Source organism: Coenobita brevimanus, chromosome 75 (genome assembly GCF_032717465.1).
Source record: "Coenobita brevimanus isolate Jiangsu-jjx chromosome 75, ASM3271746v2, whole genome shotgun sequence".
In the NCBI taxonomy this organism is placed as follows: Eukaryota; Metazoa; Arthropoda; class Malacostraca; order Decapoda; family Coenobitidae; genus Coenobita; species Coenobita brevimanus.
In genome coordinates, this window is record NC_137028.1 from 25,271,529 (window position 1) to 25,298,265 (window position 26,737).

General features: G+C 43.5%; 1 protein-coding gene and 1 pseudogene across 1 annotated transcript in view; both read left to right on the forward strand.

Moving 5' to 3' along the window:
• Positions 1-26,737, forward strand: part of LOC145408092 (rRNA N(6)-adenosine-methyltransferase ZCCHC4) — a 139,737-nt gene that overhangs the window by 56,409 nt on the left and 56,591 nt on the right. Inside the window, exons 5-6 of the mRNA XM_080278900.1 lie at positions 4,410-4,521; positions 11,865-11,987. Coding sequence (XP_080135026.1) covers positions 4,410-4,521; positions 11,865-11,987 — 235 coding nt within the window. The remainder of the gene's footprint in view (positions 1-4,409; positions 4,522-11,864; positions 11,988-26,737) is intronic.
• On the forward strand, positions 17,739-17,857 carry LOC145408152 (5S ribosomal RNA; annotated as a pseudogene).

Consider the following 26,737-nt stretch of genomic DNA (forward strand, 5'->3'; position numbering starts at 1 on the left):
ATTACACATCTCATGCCATTCATCTTTTCTTGTCTAAAATACAACACTGGACTTTTCTCATAATTTCTTTCTTTTACTTATACCTCACAATCTTGTTGCCATAACAGTCTTTACCATCATCATTAGCATTAACAACACTGACTGCAATGCCATGCCTCAGCCTGCCTGAGGTGTTACACAATTTCATTCAGGTTACTCATTGCACAACTGGAGATTATGTTCAGAAATTTATTTTGACATAACAGAATACTTAACATTAACAGTAGGTGGTTGAACAGTCTGCAGTTTGCAGACAATATTGTTCTTTTCAATGAATTGGGAGTAAGTGCAAGAAGTGGCATGCGAGTTGAACAAGGAGAGTCTAAATGAAGGATTGAAAATAAGTATGAAGGCAAAAATTATATTTAGCAGGTGGGCTGAATTCCTTTTAGTAAAATTAGTAATTAAAGATTGAGAATGTGTTGAACGATACTGTCATGAATTCATGACTGTGTGTTCTACAGATCCGTAACATTGTACCCGGGTAAGAAAACCACGAACCCTAGTTGAATTCCCACTATGTATCACTCAGTTTAACTGTCCTTGTATGCACTTTGATTGGGATAGTTTTTCAGAATATTCGTCACTGCTCCAAAAGTGACTGTCCTTGTGCGTGGCATTAGCACTTCACTGAGTGATTTTATTGCGTGTGCATATCGTTCGCCCTCTCTCTGTTGACCGTTGAAGTTAGGCCACGCCTACTTCCAGTGAACATGGCCATCTCTCACCTTCCCTTTCCTGGTTTGGACTGTCAGCTTTGGACCACCTCGAGAGTAGGATCGTTGTGCCCAGCTTACAGAGCAGCATCTCCATTGTACAGCGATTTCCTGGATCTCCACCTAGATGGTGATCGGCGAAGTGGGCTTAGCAGCGAATAGCAGAGCTTGGTGTGCAACAGACAGACACCCAGTCTTTCGTAGCTTCAGCTTTGTTCCCTCCGCTGACCAATATTTTTGTTTGTTATCTTTAGCCTTAAGTCTGATTAGCTTTAGGGTGAGTGAGTGTATTTCCTTTGTAATTTGAATTCACGAGTCTCCCTGTGACCGTGAATTCCCCTTTTTAATTCATTTTGAGATTCATGTAACGTAAATTTATTTTATTGTAATCAATAAATTTACAGTTCTTTGAGCTCTTTTAACTGTGTTAATGGTGGTGTTTAATTTCTCCATATCGAGCGTAATTTAGTTTGCTACTCACTGCTCCAAAAGTGACTGTCCTTATGCGTGGCATTAGCGCTTCACTGAGTGATTTTATTGCGTGTGTATATCGTTCACCCTCTCTCCGTTGACCGTTGAAGTTAGGCCACGCCTGCTTCCTGTGAACAACCAAGTAGTAAGGGATGCCTTCTATAGTGAGTTGAGGAGAGTGGTGGCTGAACAGAGAGCTGTAGACGGAGGCATTAATGAACAGTACAGAGCCCTCAAGAACAATTTCTTGAGAGTTACTGATGTAACATGCGGTTGGACAAGAGGACCACCAAGACATAAAGTAACTTGGTGGTGGGATGAGGGTGTAGAAGCTGCAGTTGAGGAGAAAAGAAGGCTTTTCCGGGAATGGAAGAAGGGTGGTAGCAAAGAGGAATATTTGGCTGCCAAGCGTAGGGCTAGAAGAGAGGTATACAGGGCAAAGTCTGAGTCACAGAGACAATTACTTGATAACCTAAATCATGGGGAAAGGAAAAATATATTTAGGGTGGCAGGTCAGGTGAAGAGGGATAATCGGGATATTATAGGTGAGCAGTGTGTGAAGAATGATGAAGGAAGGGTAGTGGTGAACAGTGAGGATATTAAAGATGCATGGAGAGAGCATTATAACCGGTTGTTGAATGAGGAGTTTGACTGGGACAGGGAAGGTTTGGAGCCAGCAGATTCAGTGTCTGGCCCTTGGCCTTTGATTGATACTGCTACTGTGAGTGAGGCAATAGGCAGGATGAGGGTGGGGAAGGCAGCAGGTGTGTCTGGGTTGACTGCCGAAATGTTGAAGGCCTCAGGCGATATAGGGGTGAGTTTAGTCACTGACCTGATAAATAGGATTATTTATGATTGTGTTGTCCCAGATGATTGGCTAAAGAGTGTAATTGTAAACGTGTATAAAGGGAAGGGTGATGCCCTGGAAAGAGGAAATTATAGAGGTATAAAGCTTTTAGATCAGGTAATGAAGGTAATGGAGAGAGTTTTAGAAGGTATGATTAGAGAAAGAGCGAATATTGATGAGATGCAGTTTGGGTTTATGCCAGGTAGGGGGACCACTGATGCCATATTCATTGTTTGACAGCTTCAGGAAAAATATATTGGTAGGAGAAGGGATCTTTATTTTGTTTTTGTTGATTTGGAAAAGGCCTTTGACAGAATCCCTAGAGAGGTGATGAAGTGGGCAATGAGAAAGCTTGGCTTGGAGGAGTGGCTGGTTTGGGTGGTTATGGCCATGTATGTGGGTGCTCACACCCAGGTGAGAGTGAATGGAGATTTGAGTGATGAGTTTTCCATGAATGTTGGTGTGCATCAGGGGTTAATCTTGAGTCCCATGTTGTTTATCATGGTACTTGAAGCCCTTTCACGTGACTTTAGAAACGGACTCCTGTAGGAGTTGTTGTATGCTGATGATTTGGTGTTGATTGCAGAGAACGAAAGGGAGGCGGAAGAAAGGTTTAGGAAGTGGAGAGATGGTATGGGGCAAAAGGGTTTAAGGGTAAATGCTGATAAAACAAAAGTGATGATATCTAGGGTTGGTGGCGGTACTGTCAGAGACGAGGGAGAGTGGCCATGTGCAGTTTGCCACAAGGGTGTGGGAAGTAATTCCATCTTGTGCAGTGTGTGTGATAAATGGGTGCATAAGAGATGTAGTGGTATCAGAAGTAGAGTGCGAGATAATGCTGATTTTATGTGTATGGCGTGCCGGGGTGACCAGGTGGAGATTGTCAGATGTGAAAGGATTGAACTTGGTGGTGAATCTCTTGAGTGTGTGGAAGAGTTTTGTTATTTGGGAGATATGTTGTGTGTGGAGGTGGGGCTGGAGCTAGCTCTGTGGCTAGGGTGAGAAGTGGTTGAAAGAAGTTCAGGGAGCTCTTGCCTCTCCTGACATTGAGAGGGCTCTCCCTACGTGCTAAGGGGTCTTTGTATGCAGCCATATGTTAGGAGTGTAATGCTGTATGGTAGTGAGACCTGGGCAGTGAAGGAGGAAGATATTCGCCGGCTCAGACGTACAGAAATGACAATGATTATGTGGATGTGCAGTGCGTCCCTGCGTCCAAGGCCTGGAGGGGCTGGGTTTACGATGGAAGAGTTGAGAGGTAGGATGGGACTGGAGTGTATTGGTGTTGTGACGAGAAGAGGTAGCTTGAGGTGGTTTGGACGTGTGGAGAGGATGGGGGATGATAATTGGGTGAGGAAGGTGAAAAGTGTTAATATTGGGGGTGAGGTTATGAGGGGTAGATCGAGCAAGACATGGGACGAGGTCATTAAGTGTGACCTTAGGGTTAAGGGACTGAACAGGGAGTCTGCAATGGATCGTGCAGCGTGGAGAGCCGCCATTAGGTGACCAAGGCCGACACATGCAAGCATGTTGGAGCCTTTAAAAACGAAACATATTAGTACAAACTTCATATAGCCTATCAATCACAACTGGTATTTAGGCCAGTTCTTTTGTATCAAAACTTAAATCCATTGTGCCAGGCAGGAGTTTAGCATCAGCAAGAACTTGGTCATTATTATTATTAATTATTGATTGTCAGGGGGTAAAGATCACACTTTCTCAGAGGCTAACAGTACTAATGATACAGCATTCGTGAGTAGATAGTCTCTGCTGTGTACTGTTGCGAAAGTGTATAAACTTCTCTTCTTTAGAGAATTGGTGAAGTAAGCCAGAATAAAGTAAAACTTGCTACTTGATTTTAGAAGTTAGTTCTTCTTGTTTACCTTCGATTAATATCAGCTTTTATTCTTAAATTCACATCCCTCCGTGACAGATACATGTACCGTACTTGTGTGGAGGTTAGGCACATGTTACAGTTCCAGTTTTAGTTCATGACATTGAAATCAACCAAAAAATGGGAATGAGAATGTGGACTTTTTATGAACTATGTAACTGCATGAAGACTAAGTAATTGCTGTCATGGTAATTGCTGTCATGTCAAAAGGGGTTATTAACAGTACTTGATATGCCCTTCTGGTTCTAGCTTATGGAGTGAAAATGTTGAACCTGAGAAAATGCAGCGTGCTGAGAGAGGATTGGAAAGGATTATGTTAGTTGTCGCTTGGAGATAAAAAAAATAGAGCTTTGTGGAGAAGGGTTTATACAAAATTAAAATATTTATAACCACTTCATTCTTGATGATGATCATTTTGATGTGACATAATATTTTTCTTTTTCAGAGATCCTTCTTCTCCCCCAAGCACTTTCTTCACTACAATATGTTTAATCATCATTTTTTTGGTGGTGATAAACCCAAGAGAACATACCGTGATTTTATCGGCTCAGAAGGCAGTAAGTGGGCTTATGTTATTGCTGTTTTCAAGAGATTGCCTACAGCATGTAGTCATCATTTAAAGTTGTTTCACATAAAGTTGTTTCATTATTAAGTTGCTGATGAACTAACACCAGTTCTTGAACTTCTTCATCTTCATCATGGTTTTATTTAACTCAGAAATATTATTTATCTGCTTTCAGCCTCTTAGCTGTGAACCAGTATCATATTTCACTGAAAGTGGGTTCATGGAATATGGGAAGTTTGAGGGGAAGAATAGGGGAATTCATTGAGGCATTCAGTAGGCGGTGGGTGGGTGTGGCATGTTTGCAGGAAGTCCGGTACAAGGGTAGATGAGCCAGGAAGATTGTTGGGAAAGATTGCTACTATACATTGTTTTGGCAGGGGGAGACAGACGGATATGGGGGTGTGGGTGTGTTGGTTGTGGAAAAGTGGGTGGAATATGTTATGAATGTTTTGAGAGTAAGTGATAGGATATTGGTAGTGAAAATTTTGTTCGATGGAATGATGACTGCAGTTATATCAGCATTTGCTCCACAGGCAGGCTTGGATGAGGTAGAGAAGGGTAGATTTTGGGATGACTTAATACGTGTAGTAGGTGGTATGGGGGATGATGAGATAGTGGTTTTGGGAGGGGACTTAAATGGTCATGTAGTTGAAGCAGCTCAAGGTTGTGGGGGATGTGCACATGGTATAAGAAATGCGGAAGGGGAAAGGATACTTGAGTTTGGGGAGGCAATGAACATAACTGTTTGCAACACACATTTTAGGAAAAAAAGAGAGTAGGTTATTACATACGAGTCTGTGGGAAATAGTAGTCAGATAGATTATTTTCTGGTCAAGAGGGCTGATAGGAGGTAGTGAGGGATGTTAAAGTTACAGGAAGCGGGGAGTGTGTGCAGCAGCACGAACTATTGATTTGTGATGTGGTGCTTATGGAATGAGTGATGAAAAAGAGGACTTATGTACTTGGGAGGAAAATGTGGAAGCTAGAAAACCAAGCAGTAAGGGATGCCTTCTATAGCAAGATGAGGAGAGTGATGGCTAAACAGGGAGCTGTTGACAGAGGCATTAATGAACAGTACAGAGCCCTCAAGAACAACCTCTTGAGTGTTACTGATGTAATATGTGGTTCGACAAGAGGCCCACCAAAACATAAAGTAACTTGGTGGTGGGATGAGGGTGTAGAAGCTGCAGTTAAGGAGAAACGAAGGCTTTTCCATGAATGGAAGAAGGGTGGTAACAAGGAGGAATACTTGGCTGCCAAGCATAGGACTAGAAGAGAGGTATACAGGGTGAAGGCTGAGTCACAAAGACTTTTACTTGCTAACGTAAATCATGGGGAAAGGAAAAATATGATATTTCAGGTGGCAAATCAGATGAAGAGGGATAATCAGGATATTATATGTGAGCAGTGTGTGAAAAATGATGAAGGAAGGGTAGTGGTGAACAGTGGGGATATTAAAGATGCATGGAGAGAGCATTATAGCCAGTTGTTGAATGAAGAGTTTGACTGGGACAGGGAAGGTTTGGATCCAGCAGATCCAGTGTTTTGCCCTTGGCCTTTAATTGATGCTGCTACTGTGAGTGGGGCAATAGGCAGGATGCAGGTGAGGAAGGCAGCAGGTGTGTCTGGGTTGACTTCCGAGATGTTGAAGGCCTCAGGAGATACAGCTACCTCAAAGGGACTTAGGACCTTCCCCCACAAGGTATTAAAAAATGCACATCCTCTCCACATATGGCCATGTGGAGAGGATGGAGGGTGAAAGACTGACGAAGAGAGTGTATGTGAGTGAGGTGGAGGGGGAAAGAGGGAGAGGGAGGCCGAGCATGAGATGGAGGGATGGGGTGGAAAGGTATATTAGAGAGGGAGATGTGAGTTGGGAGCAGGGGAGTGAAATGGCGGGGGACAGGGCGACTTGGAGGCGATTTGTTTGTGGCCACCCCAAACGGGATTGAGGCGTCTGGCAATAGATAGATAGACATAGTATATCACAATGTTTGTTCATGAAATTCCATTCATTAATATGAAATCATGTTCCCCGTGTTTTTCAGGACCAGTTGGATGTATTTTGGCATGGAATCACTTAGATCTCTAAATTAATCTAAGGACATTTCTTTGCACCAAGCATTTGTCAGTCCATCACTTAGATCTCTAAATTAATCTAAGGACATTTCTTTGCACCAAGCATTTGTCAGTCCAGTCTTGAGGTTGTCCAGATTGGGTGTACTTCTCTGCCATGAGTTTCTTCATCTTTGCCTAGCAGTTTTCCATCAGATTTAGATCCAAACTGTTGCCAGGCCAGTTGAAGACCTCTATCTGATTATCCTGAAGCCATTTTTTCACTTTTCTTGACTTGTACCATGGAGCTGAATCGTGCGTGAAAAAGTCGCACCCATGAATAGCAAAAAAGTTTAACAAATGATCTTTCAGAACTTGAGTGTACCGGCCACCATTTATCATCAGGTTCTTAGGAAGAAAGTAGAGGTCTCCCCTTCCCATTTCACCTGAGAAACACCCCATACTATTACTGATTGTGGGTGCTTAACAGTCGGCACCGTGTAAGCAGGGTCATATTAACTATGGGAGGCAGGGCGACGAACCTTGGCAGAACGCACCTGGAACACTTGAAATGTGCTTTATCGGAAAACATGACTTTTCTCCTCTCATGTGATGTCCAATGTACATACTTCTTGGCAAACTGAATGCGCTGTTTCTTCATGCTGTCTGTGAGAAGCGGTTTATTGGCTGCGGTGCGGCTTGGCAAACTGAGCTCCTTCTGCAGGCGGTGTTGGATAGTTCGAATTGAGACGTCTTATAACAGCTGGGGATGCATTCTCTTCAATTCTGCTGCTGTCAGTTGAGGATTCTTGATTATTTCCCTCTTCAGAAGTGTATCTGTACCTCTGGAAGTTGTTCTCTTCTTTCCACCACCATGCTTGTGGCAGGCCACACGCTGCAGCAAGAATCTTCATGACGGTTGACTTTGTGCGTCCAGTACTTTCACAAATCGTGTTGATAGGGACATTATCCTGCCTCCACGCAATGATACGGACCCTCTCATCCCTTGAGCAGCACTTTTCAGGCATGACAACTTGACTCTAGGAAAATAAGGGGGCAAACAGTAATGCATACAAAAAAAGAGGGAGGTGCAAGCTCAGAGCGATGGGAACATATACAGTGCTCGTCAGAAGTATCGAGCGCCCTGCGTCCTTCCTACGAAACAAACCTTTCAACATTGAAAAAACATATAAATAATGCATTTTATTTACTTTTAGTGCTTCGTATCCTTTACGCTTCTTCACGGACCTGAGACGTCTTGGAAGTACAAGGGCGAGGTTCCTGAGGTGCTGGAGGGGTATTTTGTCCCAGGAGTCACTAATGGCGGCTTCCATCTTAGGCAGAGAGCTCACGTCCTTCCCATGGAGATTCTTCTTTATGAGGTACCAGAGATTATCTATCGGGTTGAGGTCTGGGCTATTGCCTGGCCAGTCTTTCATGAATGATACCTCGCAGTCACGAAGCCAATTGGTGACTGATTTGGCCTTACGAGCAGGTGTACCGTCCTGCTGAAACACTTGTGCACCTGTGAGCTCGAAGGACTCAGGTAAATGATCACAAAGAAGCTCCAGATAAACGTCCTGATTCACTCTGCAGTTCTTGGGAAGCACAACAAGCTTCCCCAAACCTTTACCAGAAAAACAACCCCATACCGTGAGTGAATCAGGGTGCTTAACTGTGCTTTCCACGTAATGGGGTCAAACGGGTCACTATCTTTGCGCCGGTACACCCGTGCTCCTCGATTACAGGTGACACTAAACGTTGCCTCATCAGACCACAACACTGACAACCATTGCTCCTCACCCCAGTTAAGGTATTTGATGGCAAAGGCAAGCCTACGAAGTCGCTGGTAACTTGTGAGAAGAGGCTTTCTCACAGGCCTGTGACTTGTGTAACCAAGTTCATGGACTCTTCGAGACACTGTGCGCACAGAAACCTCGCCAAACACTTCCGGGTTGCTCTCCTTTATTTTCCTTGCACTCACACGAGGATTAGACTCCACTGCACGTTTTAAAACATTAAGAGACCTCGGGGAAGTTTTCCTGGGCCTACCAAACCGCGGTTTCTTTGTGGGAACGTCACCACTGTTTTCCACTCGAAAACGGGCACACCACCTAGCACTGTCGATCGAGCCACACCAACCAATTCACTAATTTCCTTCGTCGGGTGGCCTGCTTCCTTTAGAGCAGTGATCTGGGATATGATTTCACTCGATAGTTCACGGGTAGATGCCATAACAAAGTGGCGAAAGCCAAAACGCTTTTGAGACACTCGGTAAAAAATGGTGTAATAAGAGAGGGAGACGCGGCGGAGTTCCTGTCTCTCACGCAGCCCGTAGGCAACTGAGGCGGGAACCAACCAGCGTGCAGTAAGGCCTCAAGTTCCCATGACGTCATGCTAGCGCCCCAAACATCTGGCTCAATTTTTAGTACCAAAAACGGGTGATTCTCTTTTGGCCAAAAGTATTGTGCTCCCTGCCATAGGCGCTCGATACTTCTGACGAGCACTGTACTCCCACTCTTGCTTCTGGGCAAGCACTGATGTGCTGAGTGTTTCACCACCTCCCTCCAACACCGAAGGAGTTGCCAGTTACTTCTTGCCCCCAAAATTCACTTGGTAGAGGTGGAAACACAAAGCAAAGACAGACAGTTCTCCCATAGCAATTTTGTGTGTGTGTGTGTGTGTGTGTGTGTGTAGGTCCTGAGTCGATTTGCGGTGGGTGTATAGGAGTGAGGTTAGTCACTGACCTGATAAATGTGATTATATATGAGTGTGTTCTCCCATATGATTGGTTGAAGAGTGTAATTGTAAATGTGTACAAAGGGAAGGGTGATACCCTGGAAAGAGGAAATTATAGAGGTATAAAGGTTTTAGATCAGATAATGAAGGTAATGGAGGGAGTTCTAGAAGGTATGATTAGAGAAAGAGTGAATATTGATGAGATGCAGTTTGGGTTTATACCATGCAGGGAGACCACTGATGTGATATTCATTGTTCGACAGCTTCAGGAAAAATATATTGGGAAGAAAAGGGATCTGTATATTGTTTTTTGTTGATTTGGAAAAGGCCTTTGACAGAGTCCCTAGAGAGGTGGTGAAGTGGGCAATGAGAAAGCTCGGGTTGGAGGAGTGGCTGGTTAGGGTGGTTATGGCCATATATGTGGGTGTCACACCCAGGTAAGAGTGAATGGAGATTTGAGTGATGAGTTTTCCCTGAATGTTGGTGTGCATCAGGGGTCAGTTTTGAGTCCCATATTATTTAGCATGGTACTTGAAGCCCTCTCATGTTACCTCAGAAACGGACTCCAGTGGGAGATGTTGTATGCTGATGATTTGGTGTTGACTGCAGAGAATGAAAGGGAGGCGGAGGAAAGATTTAGGAAGTGGAGAGATGGTATGGGGCACAAGGGCTTAAAGGTAAATGCAGATAAAACAAAAGTGATGATATCTACTGTAGGGTTCGTGGCGGTATAGTCAAAGAAGAGGGAGAGTGGCCATGTGCAGTTTCCCACAAGAGCATGGGAAGTAATTGCATCTTGTGCAGGATTTGTGATAAATGGGTGCACAAGAGATGTAGTGGTATTAGAGGTAGACTTCGAGATAATTCTGATTTTATGTGTGCGGCGTGTCGGGGAGAGCAGGTGGAGATCGTCAGGTGTGAAAGGATTGAACTTGCTCATGAGTCTCTTGAGTGTGTGGAAGAGTTTTGTTATTTGGGAGACATGTTATGTGCTGGAGGTTGGGCTGGAGCTAGCTCAATGGCTAGGATGAGAAGTGGTTAGAAGAAGTTTAGGGAGCTGTTACCTCTCCTTGCATGGAGAGGACTCTCCCTACATGCTAAGGGGTCTTTGCAGCATGTGTTAGGAGTGTGATGCTGTATGGTAGTGTGACTTGGGCAGTAAAGGAAGAGGATTTTCGCGGGCTCAAACTTACAGAAATGACAATGATTAGGTGGATGTGCAGTGCATCCCTGCATGCAAGGCCTAGGGGGGCTGAGTTTATGATGGAAGAGTTGAGAGGTAGGATGGGATTGGAGTGTATTGGTATTGTGATGAGGAGAGGTAGATTGAGATGGTTTGGGCAGTTGGAGGGGATGGGGGATGATAATTGGGTGCAGAAGGTGTGAAGTGTTAATATTGGGGGTGGGGTTGTGAGGGGTAGACCGAGAAAGACATGGAACGAGGTCATTAAGTGTGACCTCAGGGTTAAGGGACTGAACAGGAAGGCTGCTATTGATCGAGCAACATGGAGAGTCGCCATTAGGTGACCATGGGTGACGCATGCAAGCATGTTGGAGCCTACAAAAACAAAAACAAAACGAAAGGTCATTTATTTAAAGCACCATTTGGGCAGCATGTATTGCAGACTTTAAATGAGGATTGTTTGTATTCCACCAAGTCTGCTTAATACATAGGCAATGAAATGTCCATTACTTGTCTTCCTGATGTATCATGTTAAAGGAAATCATCCATGGGTGGAGAAACACCAGTCTTTTCTCGTCTTAGGGATATTATCCATCAGAGGATAGTTGGAAGTAGTTTTGCAAATCAACCCATATGTCTCTTCAGGCAGACCCATCAGTTTCACAGAAGCAACTGCCCCAGCAGGGCCATCCTGAGCAGTGAACTGATCTTCCCATGTGGTTGACAGCACCTCACCACAGTGAGGTGTGGGGGCTAAGTGTGGGGTTTGGTTCCTGGATGGATGCTGCATTTCTGTCTCCACCCAGTTAATGGGGGCATCATAGTAGGCTCCACATCACCCTGTGTTTTTGATTATATGGTTTCCACCAAGGGTTATACACCTGCCAGATAGAGGTTAACTGCCTGTACCTGGTTGTTGTTATGATCTCCGACTCATCTGGATGTGAATCAAGTGGACTGCAGTTGAAGTTGCCCATCTCTGGCTGTCTACCATCCTCTTATTGGAGGATAAGGTGGAGGAGAGGGTTAAGGGATATTTTTACAACTAGTCATTAGAACCTCCCGGTTGTATTAGTGCCAACACAAGAAGGCACCCTTTTCAAGGAACTGCCTGTTATCTTAATTGTTATTCTCTGTACTCAGTCTGCATTAACTCAGTCTAAAATTGCCATCACTCCAGCATGATTGCTGAGCTGTAGGACAAGTTTTACTCTAGAATATGGTGCTGTTCATGAAGGAGTGCAATGGAAACAATGTATTATTGTCATATTTTGCTTTAGAGTTATGGGAAATAAGCTGCAAAAGGGAAGAAATCATTGCTAAGTTTAGGTGGATGAACTGTATCACTTTGTTACCAGATTTGGCGATTGTGACAGACCCTCCATTTGGTGGACGGATGGAACTGCTTGCCCATAATTTAATGAGGATTCAGGATGACTGGAGGACTGCAAGAGCATTAGATTCCGAAAGAATTTTACCAAGTAAGTATATTAACCCTCTCATGGCGAAGACAGCTCAGATATTTTATTCCAGGTATTACCAGATGATTTCATTCAGTTGAAAATGAATCATAGGAGTCTGGGTGTTTATTCTAGTACAGTACCACTAGCCATTCTTTGGGGGGTAACTATAGCCGGTTTCAGCGAGTGTGATGCACTGATTTTGCCAGCTGAGGACAGGTGGAATTGGCAACATTGCGCGATGCCCTAGGGTTGTGATTGGTCAATTCCCTTCTTGTTTGAACATGCACCAGATTTACTTTGTATTCCAACCAATACTCATTTATTGGTAAGATATCGAATTGTACAGATACCAATTAAAGCAATGATATCTTTATTGATAAATATGTGCCTTTTGAATTATTAGAGATAAACATGAATGACATTGATAACAAAACCAAGTAAAGTTGCAACTGGATGCATACAGACATCAGTCACTGACTGATTTGTTTGTTTAAATTGTAATTTCATTACATTTGATTTCGTTCATATTTCACGTGATTTTATTATAGTAGCATAGTTCAGTTATTATTTTCTCATGGGGTTTGCTCTTTATCATACTTTCCTTTTTTCCACCATTAACAAAAATTCGGTTCATTCTACATTGATGTAGTCTATTACTTATTACTTTCCCAGCTCCTTTTGGACAAGGGGACACAGATGTTTCATGCATGAGGAGATGGTACATAGTGACCAGGGATAGAGTGTCTGTCTGCCTGCCCTGTGATGCTTATGAAAATGTTCAGGAAAATCAAACACCTAACTTATTAATGTAAGAAATAATTTTACTGAATCTGACAATGAATACAAACATAAATGCAGAATTTTAAAGCTACTGTTACTTGTGAAGGTAATGAAAATGTATATGTATAGTATAATAAGAATAGCATGTATTGACCCCAGTGAGATGTGTGTGTGTGTGTGTGTGTGTGTGTGTGTGTGTGTGTGTGTGTGTGTGTGTGTGTGTGTGTGTGTGTGTGCTTAAACAAAATAATTATTAGAAGATAAGCTAAGCGTATCTAGGGTAAGGTCATATGTTAGTAGATGAGGTAATGAAGGGCATGGTGTAGACTGTAGTCTGTGACACTGTGTAGTAGTGGTGGGAAAAAGATTCCAACCTTCACAGGACCTCGGAGCCACCTTGCTATGAACGTCTGAATTCCAGCCACAGTCGCTAACTCTGTCCCTATGCGTCCAGTTGAGACTTTACTTAGTTTTGTTATCAATGTCCTTCAGGTTTATCTCTGATAACTCAAAAGGCACATATTTATCATTAAAGATATCATTGCTTAAACCCTTTCGTTCATGGTAAGTTTCAATAAGTTTCGCCTTCCACAACACATTGGCTTTTTCCCCTCTCCCCGCTGCTCACCGTGCGCTGCAAAAAAAGTGTAGTCTCGGCTTATTTTCACCACCCAGATATATTTATTTTGCCACAAAACCTACATATTCCTATTTTTTGGCATTTGTTCTACATGAGAAGCAAAAAAAAACAAAAAAAACACTGTACACTCAACCCTCGGCTATCACGCCCAATTGGTCCCGCTATGGCCGTGCTATAGCCGAAACCATGATAACCGAATTGAAGAACTTATGATAATAATTCTAATTGGTGCCATGACCTCAATATTCAACCCTAAGATAACCTTTTGTACCACATATTAACATATAATAGTCTAAAAATGAGCATGTTTTATGATATGATCATGATTCTTATAAATACCTCTCTGTTGATTCACTGATGTTATATTTCTTCCCCACACTTCGCTTGGTCTCATCATTGTCTATAAAGGTGGTGTCACACTAGACCAAAAGTGGCTAACATGCCAGCCAGTTTTGCAAGCCAAAACAGCTAGCAGAGTCGAGTGTCCGTCACACTCATGTGTTTTTGCGAGCCGAAATGGCTGACGGTGTCGTCTGCCTTGGCTCCTCATGATCATTTGTAAACAAACCACCAGGACCCCTTTTCCTCAGTTTCTGCAACCTCCCAACATACTTTAGCAACTCGAGAGCCACAAAGCAGTCTACCAGAGTTTTCCTTGCTGCAGGATCCATATCAAAATCTGATTTCTACTTGTTGTTTGGAGACAAAACAGACAGTCTCTGTGGGCTGGTCACCCGTGTCTGAATATTTTTTTCATGTAACAAGAAAAAAATAAAAGTGAATAAAAACCACAAGAATTAAATTGCTTTTACTTGACAGTTTTAGTTAAAGTTGCCATCTGTGAATAACAGAATATTTTCTCACCAATTATAAAATTAATATAGGCTCATTCGAGTTCCAATCCCACCAACAAGCTGTGGGCGAGAATTGTTATCCATTTCACCTCGCATGAGAAATCTCGCTCACTGTGAGTCAATTTGGCTAGCGTATCGCAAAACTGGCTCGCATGTTAGCCACTTTTGTCCCAGTGTGATGCTGCCTTAAGTTTCACATTTCCAGTTTATCTGCATAACTTAAGTTCTTCCTCTTCTTTATTTCCCTGCCAGGTGCCGCAGCATTACGTTGGGCGATGGTATGGGGACGGGGAGGGGGTACGTCAGCTATGGTTATTTCACATAAAAGGTTATTGTTCTCGCTATCACTGTTCACGGTCTGAGGGCGCGCACTTGAATGGTTTGGTGGGCAGGAGACTCGGTAGGGCATCCAATCAGCGCTTGGCTGGTGCTGACGTCACACGACCAATCACAGAGTGAATCTGTTGTTGGCTGGGTGGAGCACCAGAGCCCGGCCTTTTTGAAATTTTCGAACATTTCCAGTGCGCGATAGCAAACATTTAATGCGTGATAAAGGTATTTGGGCAGTTTTTTATATAGGCGTGATAGCGAGATACTCCATAGCGGAACCCGTGATATCTGAAGGTTGAGTGTATGTACCTTAGGGCGATGTGAATAAACATTCTGGAACATTCTTCTCACCCCCCATCATAGCTCAGATGTTTACTAACATATCTGTACATGTTATACCATCATTTGAAAGAGAATTTTATTAGCTTTTGAATGGGGCAGTGGGCATTTTGATACGATGTATGGTTTTTGAGTAATAAGCAAAATAGTAAAACCTTTTTCCAACAGACAACAGAGTTTTTATTCGGGGAGCTCTAACGAAAAACTTTTTTCAGTAGTGTTATGTTTTTATTTCATCATCATACGCAGAATTTCATGGTCAGAGTTCTCCTATGCCTCTTAGTTTTCGAGAAAAATGCAAAAAAAACTACAGTGTACCCACGCCTTGTTGTGACTGTAGGGTGGTTTTCTGCTTTCCTCTAAGCTGCTGCACATATTTCACCATTTCATTGCACGCTAGGTATTGCACACTACTGTATATTCACTTGATTCACTGTCGCTATTTATGTAGTTGAATACTCACATTTGGTGCAGGGTAGAGGCAGTGTAGTTGACTAGAAACAATAGCACAATCTTCATATGCCCAACGGCTGATAACGGCCACGAACACACACAGACGCCTAAGTTCCTATTGCAAACACCAACTCTAATCACAATAATGCCCCAAAACTATACATAAGCATTATTGGTATGGTGAAATATGTTGCACGGCCAGGATGGGGTTAATAGAGGAGATTTAAAGGGACAAGGGACCGCGCACTACCTTTCCCACTGACAGCCCATTTGGTACTGAAAAACTCGTATGCACTGTCACGGGTATCGGGACCCACTGTTGCCAGCTCATTACTTTTGACATGAGGTGGGCAAGCTATGACGCCTCAGAAAATGACTCAAATTGACCGAAAACTTTTTATTGGCGAATTTTTCATGGTTTTATGTGCTAAAGGCATCACTGTGCATTTACTGTGTATGAATAGGTTAATTTGAATCTGTATAATCCAGTATCTTACAGATAAATGAGTTTTGGTTGGAATATAAAGTCAATTTGGTGCATATTCAAACATGATGGGAATTGACCAACCATTACCTGAGAGCATCGGGCAGTGTTACCAATTCCACCAGTCCGTAGCTGGCAAAATCAGTGGGTCAGACTAGCTGAAACCGACTTTAGGATTTTCTTCCAGCCAATACCAGATGATTTAATTCAGCTGTGAATGAAGGAACCTGAGAATGTTTACATTATACCTTCACCAGATGATTTAATTCAGCTGAGAATGAAGGAACCTGAGAATGTTTAAATTATACCTTACAGCTTTAAACCTGTAAGATGATATCCATGTCATATATATTTTTTTCTTCCTCCTTCCCCTCCTTCTCCTCCTCCTCCTCCTGTGATGATGTATTTAACCCTTTGAGTACTAAATGTGAATAAAGTTGAGCAGAATAACATTCGTTAGTGCAACCTAACTTGACTATAGTCCAATGCCGCGGAAAAACTTGTGGTCAACTAGGACTTAATACGACCATCATCAAGGAGGTTGAAACACGACCTGCCTGTGGGACGTGATATCACCGTGAAGAGTGTAGCCAACACCACGCCTACCTGCCAGACAGACTGCCTCACTCGTGTATGTTCAGGCTCAGAAACGACTATTATTGGTAAGTTACAAATAAGAAAATGGTATATATGAACCACAAATAAGTGTAGAATAAAGTGATATAGAGGAGAATGAACTATTTAGTGGTAAAACAAGGAAGGATGTGTGGAGTATGACAGCTCACCTGGCGAGACGTAACCATTGATCAGCTGATCTTCATGCTGATGGACCTGTGTACAACTAATTGCATTGAAATGATTTACAAATGTGTTTATGAAAGTAATACCATAATCTCTTGATTATTTGGGTGGTCATTACCCAGACACTGTGATCCGCCTGTTTGAAACCATTATTCTTATAATTTTTCATAATATCTGGACAAAATGCTTGCATCCAGGCTGTAATTGTGGCTGCGCAAACATTTTTGTACCCGGCCGGGCGGGAATAGCCCAATGGCACTGTCGTGTCTGGCTGGATAGTTTACCCAGTGTCCGCCAGAGACCCTCCCGCCCTTGGTCTCATTTTCCATGTGGTGATCGTGTAGCGTACTGCTCCTACCAGAGTGTTCTTATGGCAGTGCATGTGGTGGATTTTGTGGTTGTTCCCTACCTGCTTCAGGCCTTGCTATTCCTTGCATGCCTCTTCCTAGGGTGTATGATGATGGCCTCTTCACCAGGGAAAAGGAAGAGGGTAGTGCTGGCTCTTTAGAAGCCGGTGATCCTGGGTAAGATTGTTGGGGGGCTGGTCGAATCGTGAGTGTTGACGTTGATTTTATTCTAGCTTACTATGCTATACAATGATTTTATTCAATTTTACCATGATTTTATTCCATTTTATCATTATATTTTGTGTGCACACTGCATTTTACGGCCTGCTTGACAAGATAGAGTTGTGTTAAACAACAGGAACAAGTGTTGTACGATGTACTGTAATGGCCCAACACAGGCTATCAAAGTTAGGTTATGTACGAAGGGGGCCAAGGGAGAAGTCCATCATCTGGATGGAACCATTACCTGGACATGCCTTTGGCTATATAATGTCAGATAAGCGAGGGATTAGTGTACATCTTTTCATGAGTCAGAAAGGTATTTTAGCATAAGATTATGTGTTAGGCCTGCCCTACAGTACAGTATGTTTTGGTTGCGGCACCAGGAATGCTAAGTAGTACATTATGGTTGTGGCATCAGGAATGCTAAGCAGGCCAATAATATGTTTTGTAGGCTTTTATCACTATCATTGTGCATTATTATTATTATTACAGTATTATTATTAATATTATTGTTATTATTATTATTATTATACCACGTTGAGTACACTGCTTCCCCTCCGATCAGCGAAGTTAAGCAACGTTGGGTCTGGTTAGTACTTGGATGGGTGACCGCCTGGGAACACCAGATGCTGTTGGCATCCCTATGTGTCAAGTGGGGTTGGTGGAGGATTAGTGCCCCTCCCTGTAAAACAATTAACTCTAAGCCCTTGGCCACCCTGTGTGGGATACATGGCGTCTGGCAATGAATGAATGAATTATTATTATTGTATTTTCACAGATTTGTGAAACCCCCCTACCCCTGGGGGTAGGGGGGTTTCAAGAATACTCCCCCAGTATCCCTGCTTGTCGTACGAGGCGACTAAAAGGGTTGGTGGTGGGTTAGTGCCCCACCCCGTAAAAAGAACTAACTAAAAAAGCAAATAAAGCGCCTCGGACCCGGACGGACCATACGTTGACGACTAAGGAACGGACAAAGGACATTCTGAGGGTAGCAACGTGGACTGTGAGAGGAGTGAATGATGAAGTGAAAGAGAGAGAGATTGTCCAGGTGCTTGAGGATGCAAAAGTGGATATATGTGGATTGACTGAAACTAAATGGAAAGGTGAAAGGATGAGAGAATGAGAATACAGTGTAGGTATATGTGCGGGAGTCAGTGAGAATGAGAGGGCAAGAGAGGGAGTATGTCTGATGATAAGCAAGAAGTGGAAGGAGAATATAAGAGAGTATGGAACAGTGGGTGCAAGGATTGTATGGGTGAGGATGAAAGTAGGTATACAAGCATGGGCGATTGTATGTGTGTATGCTCCAACAGAGGATCGAGTGGCAAGAGTGAAAGATGAGTTTTGGGCGAGAGTAGAAGCATGTATGGACAAGTTTGAGAGGAGCGAGAGAGTGCTGTTGATTGGAGACATGAATGGCAAAATTGGGAATGTACGAGTGGCTGGAGTAGTTGGTCAGTGGGGTGTGCCAGCTGAAGTAGATGGGAATGGTAGTGCTTTGGTGGACATCTGTGCTGGTAAGGGGTTGGCAATAGCCAACACCTTCTTTCGTCATAAGATGATCCACCGGTATACATGGAGAGTAATGAGGAGGATGGATGGTGAACTTGTTGAACGAAAGGCAATGATAGACTAAGTGTGTGTGGATGAGCGAATGAGAAGACAAGTGTTGGATGCAAGGGTGTGGAGAGGGTGGGGGAATGGAGTCTCAGACCATCACTTAGTGATGGCCAAGGTAGAGCTGCAAAGAAAGTGGTTGAGGAGACGAAGGGGAAGACAGGAGGAAGCAGCTCCTGTGAGAAGAGTGGAGAAATTGCAAGATAGTGAGAAAATGGCAGAGTATAAGAGCATAGTGGAAGAAAGATTGGGAAGGTATGAGCTAGAGCAGATGGAAGGGGTGGAAGACGTATGTAAGATATTCACGGAAGAGATAAGCACAGCGTGTGAGGCGGTTTGTGGAGTGAGGAGGAGATGCAAGGGTGTGCAAGGGACAGCATGGTGGAATGATGAGGTGAAACGAGCTGTGGAACAAAAGAAGAAGGCATATGGTGAATGGTTGGCGAGTAGAGGTAGGGGAGAAGATGAGAGAGAGAAGAGAGAGGTATATGTGAGCAGGAGAAGGGAGGTTAAGAGACTGGTGAAGGAGAGTAAGAAGAAAGTGGATGAAGAGTTTGGGAGGAATCTGAGTGTGAAATGGAGGGAGAGTAAGAAATTGTTTTGGAAGGAGGTAAAGAAAGTAAGGCAGTGTGAAAGGGGAAATAGTAGGGGAGTGAAAGATAGGAATAAGAGATTGTTGGTGGAGAAGAGAGAGAAATTGAGGAGATGGAAGGAGCACTTTGAGGATTTGTTGAATGTAGAGACTGAGAGCAGTGTGAGTATAAGTGGTTGGGGAATGGCTGGGAGAAGAAGAGATGAGAGGAGGGAGGAAAAGATCAGTAGGTCGGAAGTAGTGGAAGCGATGAAGAAGATTAAGCTGGGAAAGGCCCCAGGAATTGATGGAGTGTGTGGTGAAATGCTTAGGTATGGGGGTGAGATTGTTGTGGAGTGGATATGGAAGTTTTGTAGATTGGCTTGGGAAGAGGGAAGGGTTCCAGAGGACTGGAAATCAGGTATAATTGTTCCTCTGTACAAAGGAAAAGGGGAGAGAGAAGTATGTGGTAACCATAGGGGTATTTGCCTTCTTAGTGTGACTGGTAAAATATATGGTAGAATACTCATTGATAGGGTTAGGCATATGACAGAGGAGCTAGTTGGAGAAGAACAAGGGGGAATTAGGAAGGGAAAAGGGTGTGTAGATCAGATATTTGTTCTAAGATGTTTAGTGGAGAAGTATCTAGAGAAGGGAAGGAAAGAGTATGCTGCCTTCATGGACTTGGAGAAAGCTTATGACAGAATAGATAGGCAAGGTATGTGGAAGGTATTAAGAATATATGGAGTGGAGGGAAAATTGTTGAGTGCTGTGAAGAGTATGTACGAGGGAGCTAGGGCTACGGTGCGAGTGGATGGTGAGCTGAGTGAGTTCTTTGATCTCAATGTGGGACTGAAACAGGGTTGTGTGATGTCTCCATGGCTGTTTAATATATATATGGATGGGGTTGTAAAGGAGGTGCAAGGTAGGGCAGTGGATGTGGGGGTGGCCCTAATGAATGAGGGTGAGATTTGGAAGCTTCCGGTATTGCTGTTTGCTGATGATACAGTATTGTTGAGTGAAGATGAATGGGAGTTGCAATGTTTGGTGAATGAATTTGGGACAGTGTGTAGGAGGAGGAAGCTGAAAGTTAATGTAAACAAAAGTAAAGTTATGGTGTTTGAGAGGAATGAAGTCACAGAGTGTGCAGTGAGGTTGGATGGTGAGGATATGGAGAATGTGAGTGCATTCAAGTACTTGGGTAGTGTGATGAGTAAGGATGGAACTTTGGGGGATGAAGTACGTGAAAGGGTACAGCAGGGAAGAAAGGTTGTTGGTACACTGAAAGCAGTGATGAGAAATAGAGAGGTGAGTATGGAAGTTAAGAAGTCACTGCATGATGGTATTGTGATCCCTACCCTGACGTATGGAAGCGAGGCGTGGACCTTGCAAGAGGGGAACAAGTCAAGAGTGAGAGCAGTGGAAATGAGTTACTTGAGAGGAGCATGTGGAGTGACGTGGAGGGACAGGTTGACGAATGAAGAAGTGAAGGAACGTTGTGAGGTAGATGTGGATGTGGTTGAAAAGATTAGGAGAAATACATTGAGGTGGTTTGGACATGTGGAGAGAATGGAGAATGAAAGACTGACTAAGAGGGTGTATGTAGGTGAGGTGGAGGGAGGGAGAGGGAGGGGTAGACCGAGGATGAGGTGGAGGGATGGAGTTGAGAGGTATATGAGGGAGGGGGGGGGGTGAGTTGGGGGGAGGGGAGTCAAATGGTGGGTGACAGAGTGACTTGGAGGCGTTTTGTCTGCGGCCACCCTTTGCGGGATTAGGGCGTCGGGCTATAGATAGATATATAGACATTAAATTGTATTTGTGTTAGTCATATGTGTGTCTGCATCTTTAGGAGAGTAAACCTGTGCTCTGGGCATGTATTTGGTATCAGTCTGAACACTTTTTGTATTCAAAAAGTATGAAATGTTACATTGACATCTGTATGAATTCAAACTTTTTTATTTTTTTACATTAATACAGGAACAAGTATATACACGATCCACAATATTAGCAACATTCATTTTCAAAGAATTGTACGTTTTATAACATTGTATAAATGTACTTTGTGTTAGTCATATGTGTGTCTGTGTCTTTTGGCACGTATTTTGTACCTGCTTGAGCCTTTTTCCTCTTCAAAAAGTATTTTTAAGTATTTTTGGAAACTGCCCTTTTTTATTGTGTGTGTGTGTGTGTGTAAAAAGTGCTGAATTTTGAGCTTATTTATAATTTGTAAGCAATTTTAGTGTCAGATATGAAAATTACACCATCGAATCAGTAGATCACCTTATATCATGTAAAAAACAAAACTGAAAAGGGTAGTGTTTGGAAACTCCCTGTACTGTTGTTTGCAGATGATACTGTGTTGTTGAGTGAAGACGAAGGGGAGCTGCAGGGCTTGGTGGATGAGTTTGGGAGAGTGTGTAAGAAACAGAATCTAAAGGTGAATGTAGGGAAGAGTAAAGTGATGGTCTTTGAGAGAGGTGAAGTCAGTGAATGTACAGCGAGGTTGGATGGTGAGGAATTGGAAAATGTGAGTACGTTTAAGCACATGGGTAGTGTGATGAGTAAGGATGGAGGTTTGAAGGGTGAAGTGCTTGAAAGGGTACAGCAGGGAAGAAAGTTGCTGGTTCCTTGAAAGCAGTGATAAGAAACAGGGAATTGAGCATGGAAGTGAAAAAGTTACTACATGACAGTCTTGTGATACCAACTCTAATGTATGGAGGTGAAACTTGGACGTTGCTGGAAGGACAGAAGTCAAGAGTGAGAGCAGTGGAAATGAGTTTTTTAAGAGGAGCCTGTGGAGTCACATGGAGAGACAGGCTGACAAATGTGGATATAAAGGAGCGTTGTGGTGTGGATGTGGATGTGATAGGAAGCGTTAGGAGGAATACACTGAGGTGGTTTGGCCATGTGGAGAGGATGGAGGGTGAGAGACTGACGAAGAGAGTGTATGTGAATTAGGTGGGGCGGGGAGAGGGAGGGGGAGGCCGAGGATGAGATGGAGGGATAGGGCGGAGAGGTATATGAGAGAGGGGGGTGTGAGTTGGGAGCAAGGCAGTGAAATGGCGAGGGACAGTGCGACGTGGAAGCGATTTGTTTGTGGCCACCCTGAACGGGATTGAGGTGTCTGGCAATAGATAGATAGAGAGATAGAGGCTTTCATATTTTGGTGGAAAAATGATACATATTTAGAACCACTTGTAAATCATTGGCAGAACCCAAAGGGTTAAAATGGTGGTGGTATAAGACTTTTTTAATTTTATCTCCAGATTATTTTAATTAGCTCAGAAAAGATTTTGAACATGTGGGGATAGAATGTTTTCGTTAATGCCTTCGGTATTTTGACACTATTTCAATGTTCTGCAAATATAATCATGTGGAAATGTCAAGAATAGGTCACTGGATTGAAAGGTTCAATAGAAAACATGGTTGAATTTGATTTTAATTGTGTAATATGGAATTCTTTAGTGTGATGCTACAGTGAATGGAGAGAGACTGGAATTGGTGAGAGAGTTCAAATACCTGGGTACAGTGATAGAAAAGAGAGGAAAATGTGCAAAAGAAGTGGAAAGTAGAGTGACACAAGGAAGGAAAGTATCTGATGCTATGAAGGCCTTGATAAGAAACTGAGGCTTGAGTGTTGCAGCAGTGCGAGGGTTACTCGAAGGAATGTCAGTGTCAGCATTAACATATGGGTGTGAGACAATGGTGTGGCATGAAAATGAAAGTGAAGAGTAAGAGCAGTGGAGATGGGACTGTTGAGGATTGGATATGGAGTACAGGGAGTGGATAGGATACAAAATAATGTGATTTGTGACTAAATACGAGAATAAGATTCAAAGAAAGCCTGAGGACATTAAATCACCCAGGGAGATGAGAGTGGGTTCATGGAATGTAGGAAGTTTGAGGGGAAGAGCAGGGAAGGTCGCTGAGGCATTCAGTAGGAAGTAGGTGGATGAGGCATGTTTACAGGGGTGGATGAGCCAGATAGATTGTTGGGAAGGATTGCTACTATAAGTTGTTTTGGCAGGGGGGTCAGACGGATATGGAGTTATGGGTGTGTTGGTTATGGAAAAATGGGTGGAATATGTTATGAATGTTATGAGAGTAAGTGATAGGTTATTGGTAGTGAAAATTCTGTTTGGTGGACTGATGACTGCAATTATATTAGCATATGCTCCACAGGCAGGCTTGGATGAGGTAGAGAAGGATAGATTTTGGGATGACTTAATACGTTTAGTAGGTGGAATGGGGGATGATGAGATAGTGGTTTTGGGAGGGGACTTAAATGGTCATGTAGGTGAAGCAGCTCAGTGTTATGAAGGAGTACATGGGGTATGTGCACATGGTATGAGAAGTGCAGAAGGGGAAAAGGTACTTGAGTTTGGGGAAGCAATGAACATGATTGTGTGCAACACACATTTTAGGAAAAGAGAGAGTAGGTTGATTACATACAAGTCTGTGGGAAATAGCAGTCAGATAGATTATTTTCTGGTCAGGAGGGCTGATAGGAGGTTAGTGCGGGATGTTAAGGTTATAGGAAGCAAGGACTGTGTGCAGCAGCACAAACTATCGATTTGTAACATGGTGCTTAAGGAATGAGTGATGAAAAAGAGTACTTATGTACCTAGGAGGAAAATATGGAAGCTGGAAAACCAAGCAGTAAGGGATGCCTTTTATAGCGAGATGAGGAGAGTGGTGGCTGAACGGGGAGCCGTAGACAGAGGCGTTAATGAACAGTACAGAGCCCTCAAGAACAACTTCTTGAGAGTTACCGATGTAATATGCAGTTGAACAAGAGGCCCACCAAAACATAAAATAACTTGGTGGTGGGATGAGGGTATGGAGGCTGCAGTTAAGGAGAAAAGAAGGCTTTTCTGGGAATGGAAGAAGGGTGGTAACAAGGAGGAATTCATGGCTGCCAAGCGTAGGGCTAGAGGAGAGGTATACAGGGCGAAGTCTGAGTCACGAAGACTTTTACTTGATAACGTAAATCATGGGGAAAGGAAAAATATGATATTTCAGGTGGCAAATCAGATGAAGAGGGATAATCAGGATATTATAGGTGAGCAGTATGTGAAGAATGATGAAGGAAGGGTAGTGGTGAACAGAGGGGATATTAAAGATGCACAGAGAGAGCATTATAGTTTGTTGTTGAATGAGGAGTTTGGCTGGGACAGGGAAGGTTTGGATCCAGCAGATCCAGTGTTTTGCCCTTGGCCTTTGATTGATGCTGCTACTGTGAGTAAGGCAATAGGCAGGATGCAGGTGAGGAAGGCAGCAAACGTGTCTGGGTTGACTGCCGAAATGTTGAAGGCCTCAGGAGATGTAGGGGTGAGGTTAGTCACTGACCTGATAAATATGATTATGTATGAGTGTGTTGTCCCAGATGATTGGCTGAAGAGTGTAATTGTAAATGTGTACAAAGGGAAGGGTGATGCCCTGGAAAGAGAGAGTTATAGAGGTATAAAGCTTTGAGATCAGATAATGAAGGTAATGGAGAGAGTTCTAGAGGATATGATTAGAGAAAGAGTGAATATTGATGAGATGCAGTTTGGGTTTATGCCCGGCAGGGGGACCACTGATGCCACATTCATTGTTTGACAGCTTCAGGAAAAATATATTGGGAAGAAAAGGGATCTGTATTTTGTTTTTGTTAATTTGGAAAAGGCCTTTGACAGAGTCCCTAGAGAGGTGGTGAAGTGGGCAATGAGAAAGCTTGGGTTGGGGGAGTGGCTGGTTTGGGTGGTTATGGCCATGTATGTGGGTGCTCTCACTTTGGTAAGAGTGAATGGAGATTTGAGTGATGAGTTTTCCTTGAATGTTGGTGTGCATCAGGGGTCAGTTTTGAGTCCCATGTTGTTTATCATGGTACTTGAAACCCTCTCACGTGACCTCAGAAATGGACTTCCGTGGGAGATGCTGTATGCTGATGATTTGGTGTTGATTGCAGAGAATAAAAGGGAGGCGGAGGAAAGATTTAGGAAGTGGAGAGATGGTACGGGTCACAGGGACTTAACGGTAAATGCAGATAAAACAAAAATGATGATATCTAGGGTTCGTGATGGTATAGTCAAAGAAGAGGGAGAGTGGCCATGTGCAGTTTGCCAGAAGGGCATGGGAAGTAACTTCATCTTGTGCAGTGTTTGTGATAAATGGGTGCACAAGAGATGTAGTGGTATTAGAGGTAGACTTCGAGATAATGCTGATTTTATTTGTGTGGCTGATTTTATGTGTGCTGCGTGTCAGGGAAAGCAGGTGGAGATTGTCAGGCATGAAAGGATTGAATTTGCTCGTGAATCTCTTGAGTGTGTGGAAGAGTTTTGTTATTTGGGAGACATGTTATGTGCGGGAGGTGGGGCTGGAGCTAGCTCTGTGGTTAGGATGATAAGTGATTGGAAGAATTTCAGGGAGCTGTTGCCTCTCCTGACATTGAGAGGACTCTTCCTACGTGCTAAGGGGTCTTTGCATGCAGCATGTGTTAGGAGTGTGATGCTGTATGGTAGTGAGACCTGGGCAGTAAAGGAAGAGGATATTGACAGGCTCGAACATACAGAAATGACAATGATTATGTGGATGTGCAGTGCGTCCCTGCGTGCAAGGCCCGGGGAGACGGGCTGGGTTTACGATGGATGTGTTGAGAGGTAGGATGGGATTGGAGTGTTTTGGTGTTGTGATGAGGAGAGGTAGATTGAGATGGTTTGGGCAAGTGGACAGGATGGGGGATGATAATTGGGTGCAGAAGGTGAGAAGTGTTAACATTGGGGGTGATGTTGTGAGGGGTAGACCGAGAAAGACATGGGACGAGGTCATTAAGTGTGACCTCAGGGTTAAGGGACTGAACAGGGAGGCTGCCATAGATCGAGCAGCATGGAGAGCCGCCGTTAGGTGATGAAGGCCAATGCATGCAAGCATGTTGGAGCCTACAAAAACAAAAACGATAAACGAAAACAATGAGGAGTGAGGAAGTCTGTGGACATCAGAATCGAGGAGAGTGTACAGAGATGGTTTGGTCATGAGGAGAGAATGGGTGACAATATTGTGGTGAAAAAGGTATATCAGAGTAAATTTAAAGGGGGGAGGAGGGGAGGTAGACCAAGAAGAAGGTAGTTGTAGTAGTAGTTGTTCCTTGGGCAGTCAGGCTGAACAGCCCCGAGTCCCTAAGGATGGCCATTTCCAAGACCGGGCTTTCCCACAGAGCTCTCAAGGAGTGTATGTTATGTTGTTGGTGGAGGTGATTGTGTGCAGTGCAGTCTTGCATAATGTGCTTAATAGTATGGGGTGCAGTGTTACATCCTGGACATGCATCAGCGACGGAGTCATCCAGCCACTT